Raw genomic sequence first — 25,431 nt, forward strand, 5'->3', positions numbered from 1 at the left:
GTGGAATTTCATTCCACTCCATCTGTGCACACACACAGGGGGCTTGACAAGGTCACCCTCAGCAACACCTAAACACCCTGTCAGAGCATTTCTGTGCACTGGATAAGGTAGGCACATCTAACATAGTACTTACCATTATTTCAATTACAAAAATATATAATAATATAATTTACAAATTAAACATTTTAAATATAACAACTATAGTAAGTGACCTCAGAGGATTATCATTAATGTAATACAAAATAATATAATATTTTTACAATGTCCGGAGAGTCAAAATCAAAGTATTATTCATTGGCATTAGCACATTAAAGTGAAGTACACCAATTATTATGAATACTTGTTGCTGTGGTTTTCCTAAAATGGTCATTCAGGACACATACATGCACTGGACACAGTCATTCACACACTCCAGATTCATTCACAGAACTCCTGATATTCTCAGTGAGCGAGGTGATCAAGTAATTTGGCCTACTTGAACATGAAGCCAGGTGAGAATCAAAGACATAAAACCACTGACAGCAAGCCCCAATTTTGAAGAGAACAATGACTTTGTGCTATTAGTACATTGGAAACCGCAGAACTGAGCACTTTCACAAGCCACAGGTGTTACAGTAACAGCCAGCTATTTCTAATCTGGTGAGATGTTACAAACACACTCCCATAGGAAAGCAAAATCCAAGAAGAGATCTCATAGTTGTTTCTTTCATTTCTCCTAGACACAAATGAGCTATTTTTAATATGAAGGTGAGACCAAAGGCTTTTTCTCCTACTTCTCAAATTCAACTCAGGAGAAACAACCACATATAATCTCATTTATGTCTTACTCTGATCAAAACGAGAGATCTCTAAATGATCTTAAATAAGTCTAATTTAAGTCTCCTGAACATGGGACCATGAGATCAGAGAAAGAGCTTAAAGAAAACTCAGCTATGACTCTTAGGATCTCATGATTCTTCTTCTCAAATATGTCTCAGTTTTCTCATAGTGACCTCATGAGAAACAATCGCATCTCAATTCAATATCCATTCGTCTTACTGAAGTCTCAAATTCATTCTCTCATTATCTCATCTTTTCTCCTAAGGGGGGGTTTTAGGAGCAACAATTCAGATTGAAGTGATCTCAAAAAGATGTACAATTGAGATCTTACTGTTTTCTTAAGAGTTAAAGAAAAGACTGTCCTGAGCAAAAGATTTTTCCTCTGGGCTTCGCTGGTGACTGGCCACGAGTCACAACACCCTCTCTCCAAGATGGAGTCGTGCTCTTCCTGTTGGGATCTGTACCGCCAGTTCTGCCACGTCAGAAACGGCAGGCCACAACACGCCCGCGCCTCGGCAGTTTAACTGCAAGGGAGGCAGCCGTACAGCATTGGTTTGCATGCCAGTTGACCTCACGAGGGGCTTGGTGCCCGCCAATGTTGGCGCAACAGAATGAGGTGGCATCAGCGACTCCCCACTTGGACTCGCTCACTCACCAGAAACAGATCTAATCAATTTTTTTGTGAGCAGTCAAGCGTTTCAAGGAGACCGTCCGGTAGAAAGATAAACTAATCACTGTACACAGTAGGCCAAAAGGGCACGTGGAGGTCCAAAAGTGTGGAAGTATACAGGAATGTGTGAGCTCTGTAGAGCATGAAATAGTCCCTCTTGGCAAACTGGCTGAACCACACACACACCCCTTTGGGCAGCTTGTGTAATAATAACTTTCTTGAGACATGAACATCTGATGATTATGTGAGTATTTTATTCACTGCTACAATGCAGTGTTACATTATTTTCCAATGTATTCATTACCAGTGGCTAGAGCACAGCAATCTGCTAAACCAATGACAAGGTGAAAATTGATTTGACAGCTCCTTTAATCTACCTGCACTACTTAATTTCACAAGTGTCAAATTCATTACTTTTGCAGTTTTTTATGTGACTGAAGACGAGAACTCTAATCTAATTGCAGCTATATTTAAACTTGACATCATGAAAAACAAATTCGCTGTACGTAAGTTCATCTTTAAATTAGTCTAGGGTGTGATAGCCGTGATTATTACATATTTGGATATATCCTCTTCACATAAAAACAAACGTTGGTTGATAGTATTTCTTAATGGTATTTTGCCCCCCCCAAAATGCCACTCGGCCCACACTGACTCGACCAGCTGGAGCCGGGCCTGATTGAAGCCGTTGGAACATAGGTACACATGCTACGAGAGAAATTTTTTGGTTCATTCAAAATCATTAACAAACCCATGTCCTAACCTTTCTTCAAGCTGCTAAACACACCCGTGAACTTGCCTCAACCTTCAGACTTACCGTTTTCATAACCCTAACCCTAACCCTAGCTGTACCCTAGTTTGAGCCCTAAACCCTAAATGGGCTTGGACATGTTCGTAGGGCCCCGCATTGCTGCTTGCAGCTATATTTATAATTATAATTATTATTATTTACAAATTATTAAATAATTTTGATTTGATTTTAAAAAGTATTGATTATTGATATCACGTTGCTGTCAACATAAACACAAGACCAGGTCAAAACCTAGTATATGGCTGGACCGGCCGACCAATGGTGTAACTTCATAACTCGACCGACCAATGGTGTAACTTCATAACTCGACCGACCAATGGTGTAACTTCATAACTCGGCCAACCAATGGTGTAACTTCATCACTCACTCAGTCACAGACTTTTGCGTTTATAGGGCTGGCCCAGCCAAAAAACATAAATGAAAACAAAAGGAAGTGCAGGATAAAGACGCGCGGGCTTACCCGGTCTGTGAGCCTTGGGGATGGCCATGTTCATGACCCGGCCCCCGTCCTGCGGTTTGGGCGGGGACGCGGTGAACCGGCAGATGCCCGACTCGGACGGCGTGCTGGACGCCAGGCTGTCGGTGTACTCGTTGGCCCCGGCGGTCATCTGCTCGGAGGACGTGTCGGAGATGAAGCACTCGGTGATGGTGAACTTGGCGTGGCGCAGATGCTCCTCCATCTTGGCGTGCTCGTAGGCCCGCGCCAGCTCCTCGTAGGTGGAGGAGGCGCTCTCCGTCGACACCATGCTGCTCCTAGCTCGATCTGGGCATGAAGAACACATCAGACAGAGGCATAATCCCATCACTTAATCGACCAGGGGAAAGCAGCATGTGAAGGTAATTAATCCTGTCAAGTCAAAACCAGGAGAGTGGCCATGTGTTCCAAAGAATATGCATTTACTGGACTCAGTTTCTGAATACTACTTAACTTTTGGAGAAAAACAAACTCCTCCAAAAAATAGCTTGGGCTATATATGCTGTATCATATCAGTGAACATCTTTCCCTAATGACCACCAAAGGTAATTACTGCCAAAGTTATTGGCTACATAGGATCGTGGCTGTATTTTTGTGAACTGACAGGACAAATGTTGCTTTTATATTCTCTTATATGCCCGTGGTGATGCGCACCTTTACATTTGAGAAGCCTGAAATGAATTAAAATCAATCAATCAATCAATCAATCAATCAATCCTCCAGTTGATCGACCACAACCTGTGTCCTGAGACGGGCTGACGCTGTAGCTGTCGCTCTCCTTGTCCGCTGAGCCGGCCGCCCGCGGCGTGGGCAGCCTCCAGTCGGTGGACAGGGTTTGGGAGGAGGCGGGCGGGTGCGGCCGGTTGAGCGTCCACTGGCTGGCGTAGCGGTTTCGCGCGGCGGGGCCAGCTTTGGCAGTGCGGCGGGCCGTGGGGTCTGCAAGGCAGGACGTTCAGAGATTTGAGGTTTGGCGTCAACCAGCAGCATTTCTCCTGAACGCTGACATTCAGAGATAAGTGCCGCATGTTAACTTTTCATTTCATTATTCATTTCATTTCATTTCATTACAGGCCCTTGGCAGATGCTCTTATCCAGAGCGACGTGTGTACAAAGTGTACTTTGTTTTACTTCACAAGCAGAGAAGCATGGTGAATTTCCTTTATTGAACTTGCCAAATTTATTGCATTTATTCTCATTTTTTTATTTATTTCAAATTTCACTACTGAAGAACAAAAATAAACATTTGTCAAAGTCAAGTTACGGACAAATGCTGACAATATTGGCCTGTCTGTCCGAGATGTTATATTTAGATTCTGTGTTAATCTATATTAAGCTGTATTTGTTGGTATCAGAATCTATATTAAACATATTAATATACATGAACTGAAATATGTTTTTAAGGTAGATGTTTTATGTCTGACTTGAACTGAAGTGAAGTGTATATAGTATTAACATTTGATTTAACCAACTATGGAATGGTAGCAACATTACACAATAAACATTGGCTTAACACAGACATTTGTCCTACACAAGTTGAGACCATAAACTATGATTGTGAATAAATATCAGAGCTCATGGTAATAATGGGGCTATTAAGAATTTCACAGTAAACACATACTACATTCTTTTCATAAGTAATAAAGCCTAAATCCAGTTAGAGTTAGACATGAAGTTTGATTTATAATACAAACATGAATACTGAGTAAATGTAAGTATTTTTAAATAGATTGGCAAGGTTGTTTTAAAGTTAAAGACAGGACATTGAAGCCTGGCCTCAGTCACTTGAATTTGTGCATTCAATTACACATTACACATATGAGACTTATAAAGGAGATGGCGTATTGGGGAGATGGTGACTGAGCATTACTGGTTCCAGGTCGGGCATCAGACACGTCCACCAGCGGCCCAGTGGCCTGGGAGAGGGACTGGTAGTGGACCGTGTGTGTGACGGTAGAAGTCTTCTGTTTGGATGTTTCTCCAAAGTCAGCATCGGTCAGCAGTACTGTAGACCTGTCATCTGAGAAAGAGAGAAACGTAACACACTGTCACGAGGAGTACCTCCATACTGGTTCCATACATTGTTCCATAGTTGCGCTGAATGTGCTGTGTTTCCTCTGTCATGCATGTGGCTTACCATTACATTCCTTTGTGGCAAAAATGGTACTTACATCAAAAGACTACTTTTGAAATCCATTTGACAAGAAATGGGTGATGTGGAATGATGAGCCATTCTGATGTAGCATCTGCTCTTATGTGGAAGGGGACACGTGTGCACACCCACCCACACACACACACACACACACGCACATATGCACTCACGCATGCACACACACACAAACACACACTGACACTCACACACATCTACGAAAGGTCAAAGCAGGTCATGTGCTCTGGTCGTTCATTATGATGAAGGTAGAACATACAAACAAACATGAAGTTATTCTCTTCTGTTAATGGACAACGGTGAATAATATCAGATACATATACGACGTGTTTGGAAATCAAAACCAAACTCCACTACGGATGTATTTCCTCCTCCTGAAGTGCTGGCCTTGCCTCTCACTCAAGCCTCTCACTCAAGCAGGGCTGGTTGTCGAACTCGTTCCCCTTACTAAGAAAAACCCCTTTGGGTTTCTTCAATGCCACCCACTCATTTGAAATCCCTACTGAACAAACAGGTCGGCACAGGAAACACCCAATTATGTTATGATGGCTGTTTTTCACACAGACTGAAGCCATTGCAGGGCTCCTAGGTACATTTGATGCAACAGCTATCACGGTTTTTGGGTGATAACACCATTTATTTTCTACCTGCGTCATTCTTTCCTTTATTACGGCCATTGGTTATTATGCGCCTTTCCTTCAGTTATTACGGCCATTGGTTTTTTTATACGCGTTTTCTTCATTTATTACGGCCATTGTTTTTTTTCTGCGCCTTTTCTTCAGTTATTACGGCCATTCAATTTTCTTAATTTCCTTGATTGAATTATACGCGTGCAAATCTCTTTTTATAATTTGCACCTGTTTTCTTTCTATTTAAACCCCTTGCAAACCGATAAGCTTCGCTTCAGTGTCACTTACGTTACACGAGAGCCGGTAATCTGTCAAGTGAGGTAAAGGTATAGGATTGAGAGTTTGCGGTATTGGATCGTCGTAGCTACAAAGTTAGCACAACAGTCTAGCTTAATGGGCTGTTGGCAACAAGTTAGTGCCACAACCTAAACTCAGAATTCTTTTAGGATGTTACTTTTTCAGCCTCGATTCGAGGTCTGTTTTCTTTGAGTTACCCCGTTTTCTGCATAGACCGTTTTATTTTCAGAAAGTTCATACTCTTTAAGCTCGTTTTTTACCCAGTACGCGGGTTGATTAGAGCTTTTCTGTGGGATACTTTTTTTCTTTTCATTCTTTTCCCCATGTCCTTGTCTCTTTCGAGACTTGGTGGTTATTCTGCCTCAAGTGAAGAGTTTAAAGAATCCCTGTTCAGTCGCGTTTGGTCTTCCAAAACCCCCACTCCACAACAGCTTAAGGGAAATGTAGATAATTATTATAATGGATAACTGCACTAAACTTAACTGAGCCATGAGCGGGAGGAGCCAGAGAGCAGCTGACCGCATGAGCAGGGGCGAGGGGGCCTTACCGATTGTCTCCGTGGTGTCCCTCTCCTCAATCAGCAGTTGCGCCCTGGGGATATCGATGTGCATGCGCAGAGTCTGCTGCTGCTTGTTCACAGTTTCTGAGGGCCTAGTGTTTTTACTGACACACAGAACACATGTCCATTAGGTCAGCTTGTCTTTACACTAATATATGCATTGTATATAATTTACTGTATGTGCTAATGGACGTTTAGTATTCCTTGTAGTGGCCATTTTTAAAAGTATCATGTATCAATAAGGCTTCATGGAAACATTGAATGCACTTACCTCATTAACATCTCAGCCAAGCTTTTTGCATCTGGAAAGACACATGGGAGCCATTATTAGTGGGGTTTTGGGCAAGGACACTCATAAGTCTTGTAACCTGTACCTGAGAGACTCAGGGCCAGATTTACCAAAAGATTGTCACTACTTTTCCTATGAAAAAGTAGTCTCTACAAGGTCACAATATATAGATACTCTCTTCATAACACTTTGGTGAGTAGAACCAATTCAACCAATTAACGTTCTAAACATGCCCTGTGAAGTACATAAAGCATACTAGTATACAGTATGTAACGTAAATATCACAAACAATTTAATTTCAATCAATGTTAAGGAATAATGTTGATTGAATACATGCTTGGGAATTTCAGTGACAGACATAGTCTCACCTCTAAGCCTTTTAAGCCTCTGATCTCGCCTCCTCTTCCTCAAAACCATCATCAGGATGAAGAGCAGAACGATGGCCACCAATATGCAGGAAATAGTCACCATCATCTTCAGACCCTCATTGCTTGGCAGGCTCTCCAGGCTCTCTTCTCCAGACTTGGGCAATGGTGGAATGGTGCCTGGAAAATTGATACGTGGAGCAGAAGGTTAAAGAATTGGCACAGTGGGACTCAATATGAGACAGCTACATGTAATGGGTAGGTCTGTTGCAGGTTTCAAACCATGCAATTAGCTCTCTGCAAGGAATATCATAGACAATTTCATTCTAATCAATGTTAAGGAATAATGTTGATTGAATCCATGCTTGGGGATCTCAGTGACAGACATAATCTCACTTCTAAGCCTTTTGAGCCTCTGATCAAGGTCCCAAGCCAAAGGAAATAATCATGTGTATTGCTTCTTGAGGGAAGACATCCCATTTTTTGTGGAAATTAACACACCAACTCAGCTCTGCTACATACTATATGCTGGTCTTGCGGATACTGGCATCAAGACTACAGCTTGAGATCTTGAGACCAAGATTCAATCAATATTTGTCAATATTTGAACTTTGACTCATCATTAAATCAGATGTTCATTTTTTTTCCTTCACAAACACTTTCGTGAGCAGCGACCACCAAAACGAACTGACTGAAGCACTGTTTTTTTGAAAGGGAAAATAAAAGTTTGGATTTAATAAGGACTAAAAACAAATTTGGAATGCTTTGAAATACACCGCAATATGTATGTATACTCTAGGCTTTAGGTTATTCTTTTGAGTGCATTTTCTCAACTATACATTTCAGATTCATAGCCACACAGCACACAATTTTAGCTGATCAAGCAGCTGTGGCACAGAAAAAGCGGTGCTTGACCTTTTTCTGTTTTAGCTGTAACACCGAGCAGACTGAAGCACTACTCTCCATATGATATGGTCCAGCCAACTTCCTATACAGATGCCCTGCCTTTAACTTCTGGGGACGGATGGACTGGGCAACAAGGCGACTACCGTTTCAACAATTGCTTCGAGTGCACAACAGGAATAATTCAGATAAACCTCCCCAGCCCCCCACCCCCCCCTGCCCAAATGTCCGTAAATCATGAAATCATTAATTCATACCATGACAATCGATCTGCGTTTGATGGAAGCATCATAAAAAACAGCAGATACAACAGCCATAGTGACTGAAGTCAGCATAAAATTTAATGATATTTTATTGCCCAATTTATCAGTAAACCTGGAGCATTTATGGCTGGTAAAGGCCAAAGATGAGGCTGCCCTTTCAATTTCAAGAAGAAGAGCAATTCATCTGCAAATGCTAAAACTAATTGAAGCTTCTTAATTTATTCGTGCATTACCCTTAAATTTCAGTCTATTGGTCAACTATTTCATTAATAATTGCTGCTTACTAAAGGCTTGGGATTGTTTAGCAACCCCATATATGTCAGAATATTCCGATTTGTTAATCCACCCTATTTGTATCTGAAGTGAGGTATGAGACCTGCAGCGAAATGAGAGCCCGATGTACAGTAGACCAGGTCAGACCAGCGCAGGGTGAACTCACTTCCATCGTAGTTGAGTGTGGCAAACATTGCTCTCTTCTCTGCAAAGCCAGCGCTGTTAGAAACCTTCATCAGGAGCTCGTACCACGTTGCCTCCTGCAGGTCGTACAGGGTGTAACTTTTCGTCAACGAGGTACGCTGGGCAGTGGTCCAGACGGTGACTTCCAAGGCCCGGTACTCCAGCGTGAAGGAGGTGATGGGGCAACCGCCATTGTTCCAGCCGTTCAGGTTAAGCTGGACACGAGTGGAATTGATGCTGGCAAACAGCTCATGCTCTTTGGAATACTGCGGCTCTGAAAAAATGGAGTGTGGTTGTGGTTGGGGTGGGGGTGCGGGTGGGGGGGGGGGGGTGAGAATGTGAATCACAAATAGACAAGGGCGTAACTTTAGTTTGAATATTGTCCCTCCCCCCAAAAAAAAAATTTCACCCTTGCCAGAAGAGGACATTATTTGTCATTTGTCTAAATAACTATTTTTATTCTTTGTTAATAGTGGAAATTTGAAAGAAAAAAAATCAGCTTCTGCCATTTATAATGGTAATCACCATAAGAAGTAAAAGTACAACAGATGAACATATTTAGAAGTGCAATTTCTCCTGCACTCAATCCCAGTGGCGTCACTAGGGGGGTGCGGGGGATGCGGACCGCACCGGATGACACCATCAGAGGGGGTGACACCAAAATGACAAAACATTTTTTTTTCCAATGTGTCCAAATCAACAGAGTTTTTTTTCTAATGCGACGGGTTGAAACAGCTAGTTTCTCCGATGTAGTTGACTGCTGGTTGATTTAATTAGCGGTATTAATGTGACAAGAAGCGCTTTGTCATCTGAATGCATAACACGCAATTCCTCGCGCCCACACCCACCCTCCGGCACTACCGTGTTACCTGTCTGATTGACCGATGTCTTTGTGGCATGTTTAAGCACTACCTCTTTTTATTAACCCCCCCCCCCCCCCACACCGCACTGGGTGACACCAACCCCAGAGACGGCACTGCTCAATCCGCTAATGCAATGGCTCCCGTGATGTAACACATTGGCACGCACAGCACGCATTGAACTGAGAAGCCGTAAATTTGGGGACACCTGTGAAAGTACGCCATGCAGTGGGAACCGTTACAAGTACCTTTCCCGTGTGTCTTGGCCTCGATGATCTCACTGATGCGGCCCGGGCCAACTCCATTCTGGGCGGTGAGGGTGAACTTGTACCAGGTGCCACATTTCAGGTTCTCCAGGCGATAGGAGCGCTCACTGGGGCTAATGGGAATGTTCCCCCACTGCTCGCTGTTGTCCTCTGAGTACTGCAGGATGTACCCTATTGAGGGGGGGAGAGGGTGAACTTGTGAACTGAGCTAACAATCACCTAATCGACCAAATGCAGAGCATTTCCATGGTTACAGGATTTCAAAAACAGGGTCCACCAGCTACATTTGTTTTTCTGTGAGATACACCTCATGATGGTCCACATATCTGCATTCTAACATCAAATGAATTCACCGGCTAAGCGAAATATGGAAGGAGCTGAAAGGAACTTTAAATCAGAAGCTTGCACATTTGAATCCCAGTGGGACAATACTATTACTCTTGAGCGAAGTCCTCAAACTACATCACAATGGTCTATGTTCATCTGTATAAATGGACACTACGTTCATTTATGCAATGTAAACCACCTTGCACAAGGGTGACTGCCAAGCAGATAAATCACGTAAATTGTGCTAATTGAGCAAACACTTTTGATTTCACATGATTTACCAACACTAAAGAAAATCTAAAAAGTAAAATCGACTTCATATGCTGATATATTGCACAATATAAAGATGAATGATGGAACTCACATGCAATGTTTTGTCAAGATTATTATTTTCTGAGAATAATGACCATTGTAGGCCCTCAAATATCTTTACACTAATATATTCTACATTGTATGAACCTAAACCCCACACAGAGGTCAAACTACCATTTTACAGGCCACTAAATCATTAATTAGACTGAAAAATGGTAACTCATGATAACTGGAAAATCTGACTCACCTCTGATAGAGCTCCCCCCATTGTCCCCAGGTATCCAGGACAGAGTGATTGACATGGGGGTTGTCTTGGTCACCGTGAGACGTGGCTGGTCTGGTGGAACTAGAGGCAAAAAGAGAATTATGGACAGAGCGGTGCACAGCCATCATGATCCACATATTCAAATCCATGTGTGTTAAACGTATAACCAATATGGTAGCATTTCCTTATTTCTTTCATTCTCAAGAAAGGAATGTTCATATTCATAGACCATACTGTACCAAATAAATGGATAAAGAAATGCAGTTCCTTTGACTCTTCTGCTTACCTTGGACTTGAAGGTTAAGCACAATTTCATCAGATCCCCAGCTGTTACTGGCCACACAAGTGTAGTACCCAGAATCCTCTGCTTTTACTGTTCGGATAACAAAGCTGCCGTTGCTGTGAACACTACGCCTGCCGTCAATGATGACAGGAGATGGAGTCCCATTGCTGAAAACACAGAAAGCTGCTCACAAATGACAGAACATTGGTTGCGTTCACGCTCAAATGTTACATGATACCAGTACTTGATGGAAACGGTGACTAACCTTTGTTTTAAAATGTTTTAAACAGAAACAACATGTAGAATAGGCCTCTGAGACAATAAAGGAATTCACCATGAAGTCAGAAGTCAGAGCTTCAGCTGTCATAAGCTGATTTTGTTTTCAACTAAAGATTCTAGAATCAGGGTTGAGGGACACTGCAGGGTTGAGGGACAGTACATCACAGTAGCAGATGCCACACATATTTACTATACAGTTGAGGCCAAAAGTTTACAGGCCTAGGCTAAAGACATTCAAACTCAATTTTTCACAACTCCACACATTTCATGTTACAATATATTTCCTGTGTTAAGTCAATTAGGGTATCTGCTTTATTTCCAGAAGAGGTCATTTCAAAATAATAGCTAAGAGACAGATTTATTTAAGCTTTTATGAACTATATCAGATTTTCAGTGGGTCAAAAAGTTACTCAATACACTTTGTTAGTATTTACTGGCATTGCCTTATAATTGCATAACTTGAATCAAACGCTTGGGGTAGCCTTCCACAAGCTTCTCACAATACTTTGCTGGGAATATTTGCCTATTCCTCATGACAGAACGGGTGTAACTCAATGTGGTTTGTGGGCCTCTTAGCTCAGACACTCTTTCAGTTCAGTCCACAAACTTTCTATGGGATTCAGGTCAGGGCTTTGTGATGGCCACTCCAATACTTTCACTTTGTTGTCTTTAAGCCATTTTGTTACAACTTTGGAGGTATGCTTAGGGTCATTGTCCTGCTGAAAGGCCCAGTTGCAATCAAGTTTTAACTTTCTAGCTGATGTCTTGAGGTATTGCTTCAGTATTTCTGGATAATCCTCCTTCCTCATGATGCCATCTATTTTCTGCCATCTAAGTGCACCAATCCCTTTTCCAGCAAAACACACCCACAACATGATGCTGCCAGCCCCATGTTTCACAGTTGGGATGGTGTTCTTCGGAAAAAAGCCTCACCCTTTTCCCTCCATACATAGCGCTGATCATTATGACCAAACAGTTCCACGAATTACACAAGTTCTGTCAGGAGGAATTGGCAAAAATTGAGAGAGTATTGTGAGAAGCATGTGGAAGGCTACCCCAAGCATTTGATTCAAGTTAAGCAATTAAAAGGCAATGCCACCAAATACTAACAAAGTGTATGTAAACTTTTGACCCACTGGAATTCTCATAGTGAATTAAAGCTGAAATAAATCCGTCTCTAATCGATTGTTTTAAAATTACCTGTGATGTGAACAAAGTAGATCCCCTAAATGACTTGTGAAAATAAATGTATGGTAACATGAAATGTGCGGCGTTGTGAAAAACTGAGTTTTTAACACAGGTGTCTTTAATTTAGGTGTATCTAAACTTCTGGCCTCAACTGTACATCAATGTTGACATGTATCTTGTTTTTCCAGGAGTTTAAAGGGGTGCAATGTTAAATATTATCAGATAAAATTGTGAGGTGTTTAAATTAGAACCGGCCTCCTTACATTTCCTTCATCCATTTAATGGTGGGGAGTGGATCTCCAACAGCTTTGCAGGGCAGAACGATATCCCTCATCCAGGGCATCGTTACCGTACCAGTGAACGTGACGATCCTGGCGGGAGCTTGAAGGGAACAGGCATACAATTGACAACAGACATGCTGGGCACTGCAAAAAAAAACCTGAAGATCACAAGCCTGAATGCTAAAAGTGGCACTGATGGCATATTTTTTACCCTAGGCGGAGTTATGGTACTGTAACCTGTCTCATTACAGTACCATAGTTCATGACGATGGAGAGTTCTGTCTTACAAAGCTTCTGTGATTGGTATTTGTTAAATTTGAGAAGTGGAAAGGACATTAACTAAAGAATAAAATAATAAAACTGAAACTGAAAATAAAAAAACACAATTAATCAGTGCTACCGCCTCAATAAAAAAAAACTCTATTAAACTAAAGTCTAAAGTCTGAAATACAAAATCATGAGATAATATTTTACAATTAACCCTTTAATTCTCTGAAGGGGAAAAATGCTGACAAAACAAAATCAGAAAAAAATTCTGTTCACATACATTATTTATCTATCCAATCATGTAACACTTATTTGACCTGAATGCAATTTATGACCTGTACAGTCTATATATCACCAAAACTCCCTATAACTAAAAATATTTAACTATACAGTTTACAGTGGACATGGGCACTAAGTGCATTCAGTAGGTGTAGTTGGGAAGAATATAAAGCTATAACACATGACAAAAGTAGACAGAGGGCTTCTCTCTCACTAGCACTTTTTGAGACAATCACATTGTTTTTCACATTGTATTCTCAATTCCAGACAGGTTGATTTTCGAACACAACTGTAATATTATGCCACATACCTTTAGCGAGAGGTTCAACGGCGATGACATCGCTGATGTTTCCTCGGCCAGCTGCTGTAACCGCGACAACCCAAAAACTGTACTTGTGGTTCCGGTTGAGGTTTGGGACGACATAAAAAAACACGTCGGGAGCGGCTTCAAACTCACTCATGACCTGTTGGGGGGAAGGGTGGGGGTGGGGGTGGGGGTGGGCGGGGGAAGGGCAACAGCAAAGGTCAGTATAGCTGGACCTCATCTTCATTTTAACGTATACTTTTATTGAGTCAAAAAAAAAACAGCTCACTGAAATGCACAATGGTTACTGCCGGAAACTAAGATTTAAAACGTAAGCTCTTACTACAAGAAATAATGCAAGGTTCCTTGGAAATCAGATCCCTGGAAACCATATGTAAAACATTTATTAACTGAGCTCGATGCTTTAAGTGACAGGACCTGTTACGTCCCCGGCCTCTGCTTGCCTGGGTAGTGCAGGTGGAGGTAATTACCTAATTACTTAATTGCCTGATCGCCTCCACCTGCCTGTGGCCAACATAAGCCCTGCAGTGTGAGGCTGGGGAGATCTTCTTTGGGGCTGTGTGTAGTTTGTAGTTTTTTTGTGGAGATCTTTCTGTTTGGTGAACTTTGTGGGTTTTCGTTTGTTTTGGTTTGTGTTTTAGTTTGTAATTTATACTAATAAGTGTCTGGGTTCTCTAAGTCACTTTCTGGATTCTTTTTTGGTGAATTTCGACTTGTTGGTTGCGGCCCTTCGAGCCGGCCGTAACAGGACCCCCAAATGCTCCCGGTGGTTTCACCCTGCCCCCTGGCCTCGCCCTGCGGAGCCTGACAGCAGCAGAGCTGAGCAGGGAGGCAGATTCGCGGATATGGACTACGCAAAGTCCTGACTGGAGGAGAGTGTGGGCAGGCTGACGGTGAAGAATGACAGGAGTCGGTCAGTGCAATGAGTGGCTGGTTGCTAACCGCGGGATAGTGGTTGGAGCAGAAGATGGTGTACTTTCTGATGATGCCGTTGAGCTTGAGCGGGGCCAGCCAGGAGACATACACCACCGAGCTGCCTGCGGCTGCTGCCTTCACTCCACCGGGAGGACCAGGCACTGAGGGAAAATAACCAGAGCAAGGCCATCAGTAGCAAACAACATGTCACACCTTTGAATAGTGTACAGTTAAACAAGACTAGGTCAAAACCTAGTATATGGCTGGACCGGCCAACTAATGGTGTAACTTCATAACTCGGCCGAAGATGTATAACATGCCTAATTGTACTTTTGGAATTGTGTTTTATAGCCCAACGTAACCAAAAGTTTTCTCTCATCATCACCGCCTTATGCATTCACACCATGGTACTGTAGCAGTAAAAGATTGCGGCGAAACGTTATCGATGATTTTCGTAATTTCTTGGAAAATATTATATTTTCCTACAGCCTACATGCAATCATTGCATGCGAAGGATATGTGACGAAAGTACTAAACAATGACTGCTTTCATTTGCACAACATTAATATGCCCCAAAACATTATGGTGCCCTGAAATGGAGAGCCTATGTATAAATGAGCTGGGTTTAAATGTAGGCTGAGACCGGACCGAAAACCAGGGAAGAAGAAGGTGAGTTCCACGCTGTCACACCGTACCGTCCTCCTTGGTGCGGATGAAGATCTGCCTGCTCCGCACCCCGTCGCCGGCGCGTGTGAACGCCAGCACCTGGATGCTGTAGTTGGTGTACTTCTCCAGCCCGTCCAGCTCCAGGGAAGGCTGGGAGGTGCTGACGTTGCGGATCTCTCCCAGCTCTGTGAGACATAGCACACACACAGTCATGTAATAAATAATAATAAACTTTATTTGTGTAGCACTTTTCATAAAACAAAGTTACAGTGATTTACACACATAAAAAGAAATAAAATAATACGAGATGTAGACGACAGCTTAAGGGACACATTAAAACAAAGTGTATGAATCAATTAACATGAAAATAGGAGCAGCATGAAAGAGGGCCAAACAGAGGAACAGATACAGATACATGGTTAATAGAATATAGCAAATAACAGGATGTTAAAAAATATAAAATAAGAGGTAAAACATTAAAAGCAACTTTGTAAAAATGTGTTAATGTCATTTCCTCCCTGCCACTGCTATCGCAGTTTGGCTTATCATTCCTGCTTGGTGAGGATTACGGTGCGAGGACCAACAATTAGTGAGATTTAACTAAGTTTCCATTACAGGGAATGTTGACTTCCACAGAACTTCAAAGTTTCACTCATTCCAGACTGGTACAGAGCAGTGGAGATTTGACTCTTAAGTGGGTGTGATTCTTTTGCTTTATTGGTTCCTCCACACACCCATGCTTTGTTCTTGTAACATACATTCTGTATCTTTAATGCAGCGTATTATTCTGTACATGTACGGTAATAGCACTCATAAATCTGTATATATTTATAGTGTAATTAATTTAACACTACATGAACCAATGTGTAAGATTTCTTCCTGTGAGAAACTTTCACAAAAGCTGACTTGCATATTACAACTCCAGAAGACAGAAAATTGTCAGTTGAACCTTTTCTTCAAACTGCCTTGTCGATATGTGGAACACCTGTGCTTTTGAAGCGGAATTCATTTTACGTGCTTATTCCCACCTGAAAATTGTCTTATGTTGCCACCTGGTGGTGAAAGATATAAAAGAAGGAAAACGGTTCTTGCCTTTCCCCTCTTTTTCTACCATGAGAATGCTGTGTATTTTATAACCTGCTGCTATATACAGTGTTATCTCGGAGATATAATATGAAAGATTCCTAGTAAAATATGACTTTCTATTTTGTTGACTTACATTGGAAAGGAAACTGGTGACGGCTAAAGTGTACTTAAAATACCTAGAAATGTGAGACAGAAGAGCTAGAAATTGAAAACCTTGCCCCTGCCAGCAAGGCTGCAGCCTGGTGTTTTGTGTACCTCCATCAGGCAGGTTTGCCCAGTAGATGACACGGAAAGCCTGAAGGATGCCATTGAGCGCCTCTTTGGCGGGGGTCAGCCAGGAAATTGAGATGCTCTCGGGAGATGTTGCTGTGGCCTGGACGTTCTCAGGGGGTCGGCTAGGGACTGTTAGCGGGAGACAGAGGAAGGCTGGCATTAACAAAAGGTAACTGGTCATTTACAGGAAGACATATGAAATTCAAACAAACCTGGGCTACAAACAATTTAGTAACACACTAGCACACTTTAAACTATTCTTGGCAATACAGAAAATGACCAAAAGAGGGCAGTCTTTCCAATGCATGCATTATTTCCACTGATAAACATGGCGGCATTCATTCACTCTGGTCTGAGGGACTAGAACAGACCAAGTGGACTTTACTACAAAAGTTAATACCAATGGCAATAAAATAATAATACTGCTAGAATATTTTTCTTTGCGGTGTTATCTAGCCATAAATGTGAAGTTCACATGGATTTAATAAAAACACTAATATAAAGTTAAGATGGCTCCCAAATCATTTAAATATACTCAAGTGTATTTAGCATAACTCAATCTCTAATCTAAAATCATTTATATTTTAATGGTAAGTGTAACAAACAGCAAGCAAGAATCTTCTGACAATCCATCTTGATAGGTATTTATTTATAGACTGAAACTTTTGTCAATGATATAAATAGGCTTTGGAACATCAGCCACCACACGACCCCCCATACCCCCTCCCCCCTTCCCCCAATTTAAAGCTCAAAAGCCTTCTCTCCTGCACACCCCCTGGTCTTCAGACTGACCATCCTCCAGGGTTGTGGCGATGGCTTCCTGGCAGGAGGGTCCTGTGCCAGCACTGTTCCTGGCCTGCACCACCACGCCGTACTGGGCAAACTTCTTCAGATTATCCAGAGTCATGGTCTCGCTGTCCCCAGTCGTCTCCATGCTGATGACGTTGAACTGGTAGCTACCTCCCGTGCTGTATTCCCGGTAACCGATTTGGTACCCCCGGATCATACCATTCTGCAGGTGCTTTTTAGGTGCCTGTGTCAGGGGCATCAGAATTTCACTCTGTCAATCTCAGTTCAGATCTTTTAAGTGGTTTGGCCAATTTCGAAACATCAGCAAAGCTAAATATTTACGGTACATTCAATTTAGCAGATGCTTTAATCCAGTGTCTTACAAATCAAAAGAAAAATTAGTCAGTACAGAAAAGGCCAGTAAAACTTGACTTTCCCATCAAAAACCAGACATCTGCCAACCGCAGCTGCAAAGCTAAAGGTAACTTTACTAACAGGTCAAAACAAGCCAGCATCACTTTTCATCCCCTTGGCAAACTTCAGCTGATGTCACCGAGGAAAAAAGCGATTACAAGGTTACTGTAACTCTTGTACTTGAACTAGCCCTGCTGGCTTGTCGATTTACTTCGCTGGGTCTGGGCCATTACGGTGGTTGGCTAGCTATAGCAGCACACACTCAATTGAAATCTGATCCAAAACCACAGGACCTGTAGGCCACACCCACAGCTCCTCAAACTGAAGAGTGCCTCGCTCAGAAACGTCCCGAACACATTTTAGAATAACAAATACAGGCAAAGGTGCACAAATTCAGCAAAAATGCATAGAGACAGAGATTGCCAGTGCATCATAGATATGCCTTAGCATGGTTATTTTATAGTGTAAGTACAAATCTTGTATAGTATGCCTTGGATTTTCTAATAAATGTGCTTAAGAAAGAGGACCTGGATTGACGGAGCCAAGATGCTTCACTCTGAAGTGAAGGGCCTCCCTGTATATTATTTCTCTATGCAGATATTCAGTTTAGTATTTAATCTTTAATAACAAATATGGGGACATGGAAGCATACCTTCCAGGTGACTTTGATGCTCTGAGAGGAGACGGCTTCGAGTTGAACATCTTGTGGTGGACCATCAGGAGCTGAGGAGAAACCAACACGTTTGATGGTGCATCAAGAACTCACATAGGAGTCACATCTCCAATGCACTGTCCAGCACGATTCCAGCCAAGTGTTTTTGTCAATCACTGATACATGTGCATCTCCTAATTTGAGCCTTTCAAATGACAGCTATCTGGGCAGGGCTGTGCTTGGTGGTGGCCAGCTTGCATGATGAGAGTTGAAATATGACATTACACTTACATTTTGATAAAGTCTATGCAAAAAAAAGACTTCATTTACCTTCATTACCACAGGGGCTACAATGTGCAGTAAGTAAAATACAAACATTTATGTTTATTTATTCCTGGCATAGCTTCATATGTCTTTCTGGCTGCAGAGTATAAAAGCATGTGAGAATGAGCAGTCAGCTATTTTTATTTTATTTATTTATTTTAAAAAAGGACACAACCCTTATCATGGCGTTGTTGAGTATATCTATATACTGAGTATAGCATGGTTTATATATGGATGAAGGAGGCTAATGGAAAATACAAATTAAAATTAATTTCTCTCTTTCTCTCGACATACAGTGTCTTCGGAAAGTATTCAGACCCCTTTTGTTATGTTGCAGCCGTATTCTAAAATTGATTAAATTCATTTTTATTCTCATTAATATACACAGAATACTGCATAATGGCAAAGTGTAAACAAGTTTTTAGAATTTTTTGCAAATTTATTAAAAATAAAAAAAACTGAACTATCACATTTACATAAGTATTCAGAGCCACTCAAAACTGAGCTCAGGTGCATCCTGTTTCCATTGATCATACTTCAGATCATACTTCAACTTGATTTACCATCTGTGGTTAATTCAATTGATTGGACATGATTTGGTAAGGCACACACCTGTCTATATAAGGTCCCACAATTGACAGTGCAAGTCAGAGCAAAAACCAAGCCATGAAGACACCCTTTAATATTATTTAGAGAATCTGCACTAAACCATATGTTACAGTATAGTAGTTTGATTACAAATCTAAAATTGTGGAGTACAGGGCCAAATAAAAAAAATTAAAAAAACATTGTCACATTATGCATGTATGTGTGCATGTGTGTGTATGCGCGCGCATGTGTGTGTTCATGCATGTGCATGTAGGTCTGCAACAGACATGTAACCCTATCCAACAGAGCAACGTGAATATTCAGTGGAGGCCCCATTACAGACGACCGCACTTCAAAACACACGGGGGGGGGGGTGGGGCGATTTGTTGTAAGACGGGCTGCGACAGATTGAATACAGCCTGACATTTACAACGGTAGGCACTAATTGAAAGGCCTGGCTTTTATTGCCCGGTCAGCTCGTGTTCAATAATGCATTGGAGCTAAGGGAGACTGAGTCACTCTGCAATGTATTCATTTCATTATATATTTATTGAACTTTTCCCAACGATGTTATTCTTTTTTTCAGAAGCTCACTTTAGCACCAGTGACACTGTCAGCGATGATCAGAGCTTTCCGTTTTAATCCATGGACAAGCGTTTTCACTCTGATGAATCCGTGATGTGTGTGACAGACCTGGTGCGGGGGGGGGGGGGCTCTGGCGCTGGCTACAGGGGACTTACCCGCTTCGTCTGTGGTGATGGTGAGCTCATTGCTGGCCTCGCTCTTCCCAATCTGGTTCTTGGCGAACATGCGGATGTTGTAGGTGGAGGATGGGTGGAGGTCGATGATGGTGGCCTGGTTCAGCTGAGGGGAAACATCTTTGGTTCTTTGGACAGTTTTCCACGTTGCTGTTGACAAAAAGCAAGGTTTCATTTTCAACATTTTTAAAAACACCGGAAGGGGGAGTTTTGAATAGGTAAAAATATCTTATTTTGAAAATACTAGCAGTGAGCACTTGAACTGGGAACACAGGATAAATTAATATAAGATACTTGGCTGCTCTTTCATTTCATCAACCTTGCCGCATGCACACTCATGGGTGAGTTATTGAGGTAAAACTTTTACCTGATTTGTTCTTGCACTCAATATCATAGCCGGTGATGGGACTGTTGCCATCGAAGCCCATGGTCCAGCGAAGGGCAATTGTCCGGTCCCGAACCTCCCGAATCTCAACTTCTGGGGGGTCAGGGGGTTCTGGGGGTGGGTGCACGGAAGAGAGGTCACTAACAGAGCTATCAATCACTTCTGCTGGGACATGCTCATTATCAATGATGTTCAGCCACTAATGTATGATTGCTCATTTTAATGCAGAGCTACATACTAGGGTGCAATACCTTGCACTGTTAACTGAATGATCCCTCTGTCTTCCCCATACGAGTTGATTGCGTGACAGGAGAAAAATCCAGAATCTTCCCTTACTGTGGGCAAAATCTGGAACGAGAAAAGGATAAGTTGATATAAAAGCCACGATGAAGCAACCCTTCTCAAAAAAACATCAACCTTGCTCATCAGTGTACCACAGTCATGGCAACGGCTCCTTCAGGAGCTCTACCCCGTGGCTGGTGCTGGTACCTGCAGGGTGGAGATGACCTCGTCGGCCGCCTCCTTGACGGAGACGACGTATCGGCTCATCTCGGGGTTGATGATGCGGTCCTCCTTCTCCCAGCGCACCATGATGGGCTTCTCGCCGTGCGCCGTGCAGCTCATGGCCTTCCTCTGGCCCTGCGTGGCCAGCGTGGTGTTGGGGTAAGAGGTGATCATGGCTGGAACTGTTGGAGGGGAGAGAGGTTGGAGGGTTGAGGTGATTGCAAAAAAAAAAAAAAAAAAAGTTCTCTCAAAAGAAAACCCAACTAGATATATTCCAAAAAAATGCATGTATCTGACGTCTAACCCCTTTCCTTTGCATCCCTAACCTTAACTCCCTATCCACTATTATGTCCAATGGGTCAGAGATTTTACAGGATGTATCTACCAAGGTACTGAATAACATTCAAATGGATATAAGTAGTAGTTTTTGGGGCCTAATGCATGAGCATAAACAGGACATAAAATGTGCAAGATAAAAATGAAAATATCAATTATGATTACGGCTAACAAGAGGATTTTTGTTAGTTTTAGTTAAGATATTAATATTATGATAATGATAACAGCATATAGTAAAATACTTAAAATATATTAAGTTATATAAGTTACATTTTTGACCACCATTACAACAATGACTTTTTTTAAGCAGCTACATTATTTATATATATATATATATATATATATATATATATATATATATATATATATATATATATATATAGTATGATATAACAAAGACATGCTGTAGATTTTTTTAACTGCTCCCAGAAAGGATATGAGCATGGGACTTGAGTAGTCAACACTGCATATTTCATTAAAAGCAGAACGTGCAACCTGGTGCACGTCAGGACGAATGAGCCGGAGCCTGCCGGGGCGAGCTGTTGGGAAAGCGGCGCCGGCCACCCTGGGAGCCGACAGGGAAAGAGGCTCCGTGCCGCAGCTCGCCGGGGGGGGGGGGGGGGGGGGGGGTGGGGGGGGTGGGGGGGAGGCACAGAGCTGTGCCCTGGGCGTACAGCTCAGACCGTCAGCGGCGGAAATGTGATCTGTCTTTTTACGCCTTTCCCTCGCGGATCAGTTACAGATGTATAATGAATGTACTTTGATAATCCTTATTAATCAAAGGCAAACCCCTCCCAGTGATGCACTGCTGCCTCCACGCGCTCATCTCCTACTCTCACGACCAGGCCCCCTGCGCACAGCCACACAAAATCACCTGTATGACAGCACACACACACACACACGCACGCACACACACACACTCACTCACACACACACACACTCACACTCATGCACACACACACTCACACACACATACCCACACGCACACTCACACACACACACACACATATACACAGACACACACATAGATAAACACATGCTAACACACACGCACATACACACACACATCCTCACAAACATGCACAAACACACATAAACAAGATACATACATACAAACACACACACTCCTGCACCCACACAGCACAAATCACATATATACACATGCACACACAGATCCCAACACAACAAACAATAAGGACATTATAAACCTACACATGCTATCCCCTGCAATCAAAGCTCTCTCTCTCTCTCCCTCTGTGTCGTGCTCTCCCTCTCTCCCTCTCTCTCTCTCTCTCCCCCTCCCTCCCTCCCTCCCTCTCGGGGGGATTCAGGGCTGCTGGGGAGCTCCTCAGCTCTCTGATGTGATTGAATGTGTCAGGCTAAGGGCTGCAAGCGTTTAAGCTTCATCTCTTATTCACTTCCCAGCCAATCGGGGCAGCGAAACAGAAAAGAGCGCTGATTTATTGTGCATGACAACTATGAATTTAAAGTGAGCATTTAAAATAAGAAACCCTCCACAGTGCCTCTCTAAATGCTACCCTTTGTTTGCTAACTGGGGTATTTTCACTTCACTTAAAGATGTGAAGCCACTCCACAGGCTTCAGCGCTTCATTTTTGTAAACCATAATTGTAAATAAAAATAAAGTTGACCTCCAAAGAGGGGGGCGTGGTGGCGAGAAGAACAAAAAAAAAAAAAGCAGGGCAACGTGCACCAAAACATCTGATTGGCTAATGGCTGAACAACAGTGATCCAGACTTTGCCAACATGGGAACACGGTGCAGTCTAGTCTGTGCATGTGGAGCATAGCTGATAGGCCTTCAGCCAGCAGAGTCAACCCCATAATTCCATAATGGCTTAGTTGATGTATTCTTTTTAATTTCCACCAAAACGATGGCCTGCATAACACAGACGCTGAAGGTAAGAGGGAGATGGGTTGTCCACTGGGAGCCAGTCTTGCACTATGTAGTTACATAGTTACACACCTCTGCACCATTGTCAGGCACAGAGGACCACAAGCTGCAGCTTGAAAACAAATTCACGCTTGAATTGCGGTTTAAAATGGCATCTCCAGTTCATAAAGTCTAAGGGGAAAAAGAACAAGCGTTTCCCTGGAATCAAGATGAACAATCAAAACAGATTTAAAATAGTTCTTATGTATTTACTTTTCCCTATTGAGTTTTGGAATCTAGTGCTTGGTTTGTTATAATTTACAGGACATTAGTATATAGGGAGGGCTATGTTATAATTCTGAACTGCAGATTGCAAAACACATGCAAACTCCATATATGGACACATGCACTTAAGGGAAGGCAGACTCCATTAAATTCAGTCAAGATCAAGTCAAGTCATAAGATAGACGTGAGTAATATATTACTAGTCACTTACAAATGTTTTAACAGTACATGTCCAGAGTACACACAGATATGACCATACAAAATATATCTTTAATGATACAAGTAATGCAGATGCTGCACATTTTTCAGCATAGCACTCTAATATCAAGGCATTTAGTGAATGAGGCTTTTTTTCTTTTTTCTGAACAAGCCATTAGAGGCGTAAGAATTTGCTTTGGACTCATTTAGCACATTGAGTGAACAGGGGCAGGAGCAGAACCCAGAGAGCAGTGTGATTAAAGAGAGAAGCTCAGAACCGTTAAAAAATGTCTCAGGGCAAGAGAGGAAAAAGGAACACAAACATCTTCTGCACTCTGTCTCCTGTGTACTAATGAGGCCAACACTGCAGAGCTGTTTTGCTCATTAACCAATTAAAGGCTCTACTGGGCTACATTAATTCATTAGGCCTCTACAAGCAGAGGGAAGAGGACAGCCAGCTGGAAATACCCTGGGGCACTCTGAGAAGATGTCCTTCACCTCTACCATGAGCTCTAGTGGCCCTATCCTCCTCTGCATCTACCTTTCACCCGGACATGTTGCCATACTAACCAGATGTCAGATGAAAGCCCTTGCCTGGCCATAATGCTTTCAAGGAACAACAACAGCAAAGGATCTGCAAACAAAGGTAGTCAATACCACTTCCCTTTTAAACACTTCACTTTTGACACAGAGCAGGGGAGAAAGTAAAGTAATGAAGATACCATTTTAATTACCGGGAGGGTTCACATCAACTTCACATCTAACTTGACATCACAATAGGGGAGGCAGTTTATATGGTCACTGTGATGTAGGCAGTGGGACTTGTGATGTAGGACTTCCTTAGAAACAGAGTGCCGGGCAAAGAGATTGGAGGAATGGATGAGCAGCAGAAAAGCTATTTGCTCAGATTACGCGCAGAACACCCTCTGTACTCTGCCAGACACCCTACTGCCCCAGATTGTATTCCCTCGCCCAGGCTCTCCTCCACCCGTCAGCATAATTCAGCATCAAGGCTATCTGTTTATATAAGGAGTCTAGTCTTAGCGCTGCCATGCTCTGAGCACTCGTGACTCAAGAGGTGGACGAGCGGCCCGGGATGTTAAAATGTACAAGAAAACAAACAAAAAAAAGAAGTGTGTTCCTGCAGCTTGGAAGCCTGCTCCTAAACATCCACATTCAAGAAAACAGTCAAATAGCCAGGCTATAGCACCCCCCCACTCCCCCCCCCCCCCCCAGTGCCAGCCAATGGCATAAATGGCGTATTGAAAGCATGGGGGTGACTGGTTAAGTGGAGGCAATCGCTACAAAATGCTAATTCCCTTTGCTGCGCAATTGGGCATAGTCTGAGCGTGCTCTGTACCATGCAGCTGGACATAAGATGGTGCACAGCCAATGAGAAGGCAGGGAATAAGGAAAGGGGAGATGAGCCAGTGACCAGTGGCTACTGTATTCCAGGCCACACCTTCCAAAAACAATCAATTATTTGCATGTTCTTAACACAAAGTCCTTACCTATTTTTGACTTTTAGCAACTCTGCTCAATCAATATTCAATAATATTGAATATAAAATAATAAATAATTAATTCAGTGCAATCAGCTCTTTTCCATCATTTAAACATGCAAGCGATGTACATTCATCATACATTTCATTATTTTGAGTGTGATGCTGATTTGCTTCTCCCAACAATGCACCTGGCGCCTCCAGGTTATTAGTTTGCACCAATGAGAGCAATACT

At 42.4% G+C, this 25,431-nt stretch overlaps 1 protein-coding gene across 4 annotated transcripts in view; it reads right to left on the reverse strand.

Annotated features, from left to right (window-relative positions):
* The window catches only part of LOC118236452 (Down syndrome cell adhesion molecule homolog), a 103,878-nt gene that overhangs the window by 2,274 nt on the left and 76,173 nt on the right, over positions 1-25,431 (reverse strand). For all 4 annotated transcript variants that reach the window (XM_035434851.1, XM_035434853.1, XM_035434854.1 and 1 more), the window contains 21 exons: positions 20,972-21,168; positions 20,734-20,830; positions 20,465-20,593; positions 20,080-20,247; positions 18,428-18,498; positions 17,365-17,605; positions 16,555-16,701; positions 15,243-15,398; positions 14,575-14,708; positions 13,618-13,771; positions 12,744-12,861; positions 11,017-11,180; positions 10,713-10,811; positions 9,809-9,997; positions 8,684-8,974; positions 7,082-7,258; positions 6,696-6,726; positions 6,413-6,528; positions 4,643-4,792; positions 3,514-3,711; positions 2,761-3,063 (listed from right to left, as the gene is read on the reverse strand). In XM_035434851.1, coding sequence (XP_035290742.1) covers positions 2,761-3,063; positions 3,514-3,711; positions 4,643-4,792; positions 6,413-6,528; positions 6,696-6,726; positions 7,082-7,258; positions 8,684-8,974; positions 9,809-9,997; positions 10,713-10,811; positions 11,017-11,180; positions 12,744-12,861; positions 13,618-13,771; positions 14,575-14,708; positions 15,243-15,398; positions 16,555-16,701; positions 17,365-17,605; positions 18,428-18,498; positions 20,080-20,247; positions 20,465-20,593; positions 20,734-20,830; positions 20,972-21,168 — 3,330 coding nt within the window. The remainder of the gene's footprint in view (positions 1-2,760; positions 3,064-3,513; positions 3,712-4,642; positions 4,793-6,412; positions 6,529-6,695; positions 6,727-7,081; positions 7,259-8,683; positions 8,975-9,808; positions 9,998-10,712; positions 10,812-11,016; positions 11,181-12,743; positions 12,862-13,617; positions 13,772-14,574; positions 14,709-15,242; positions 15,399-16,554; positions 16,702-17,364; positions 17,606-18,427; positions 18,499-20,079; positions 20,248-20,464; positions 20,594-20,733; positions 20,831-20,971; positions 21,169-25,431) is intronic.

This window comes from Anguilla anguilla, chromosome 9 (genome assembly GCF_013347855.1).
Source record: "Anguilla anguilla isolate fAngAng1 chromosome 9, fAngAng1.pri, whole genome shotgun sequence".
Classification (NCBI taxonomy): Eukaryota; Metazoa; Chordata; class Actinopteri; order Anguilliformes; family Anguillidae; genus Anguilla; species Anguilla anguilla.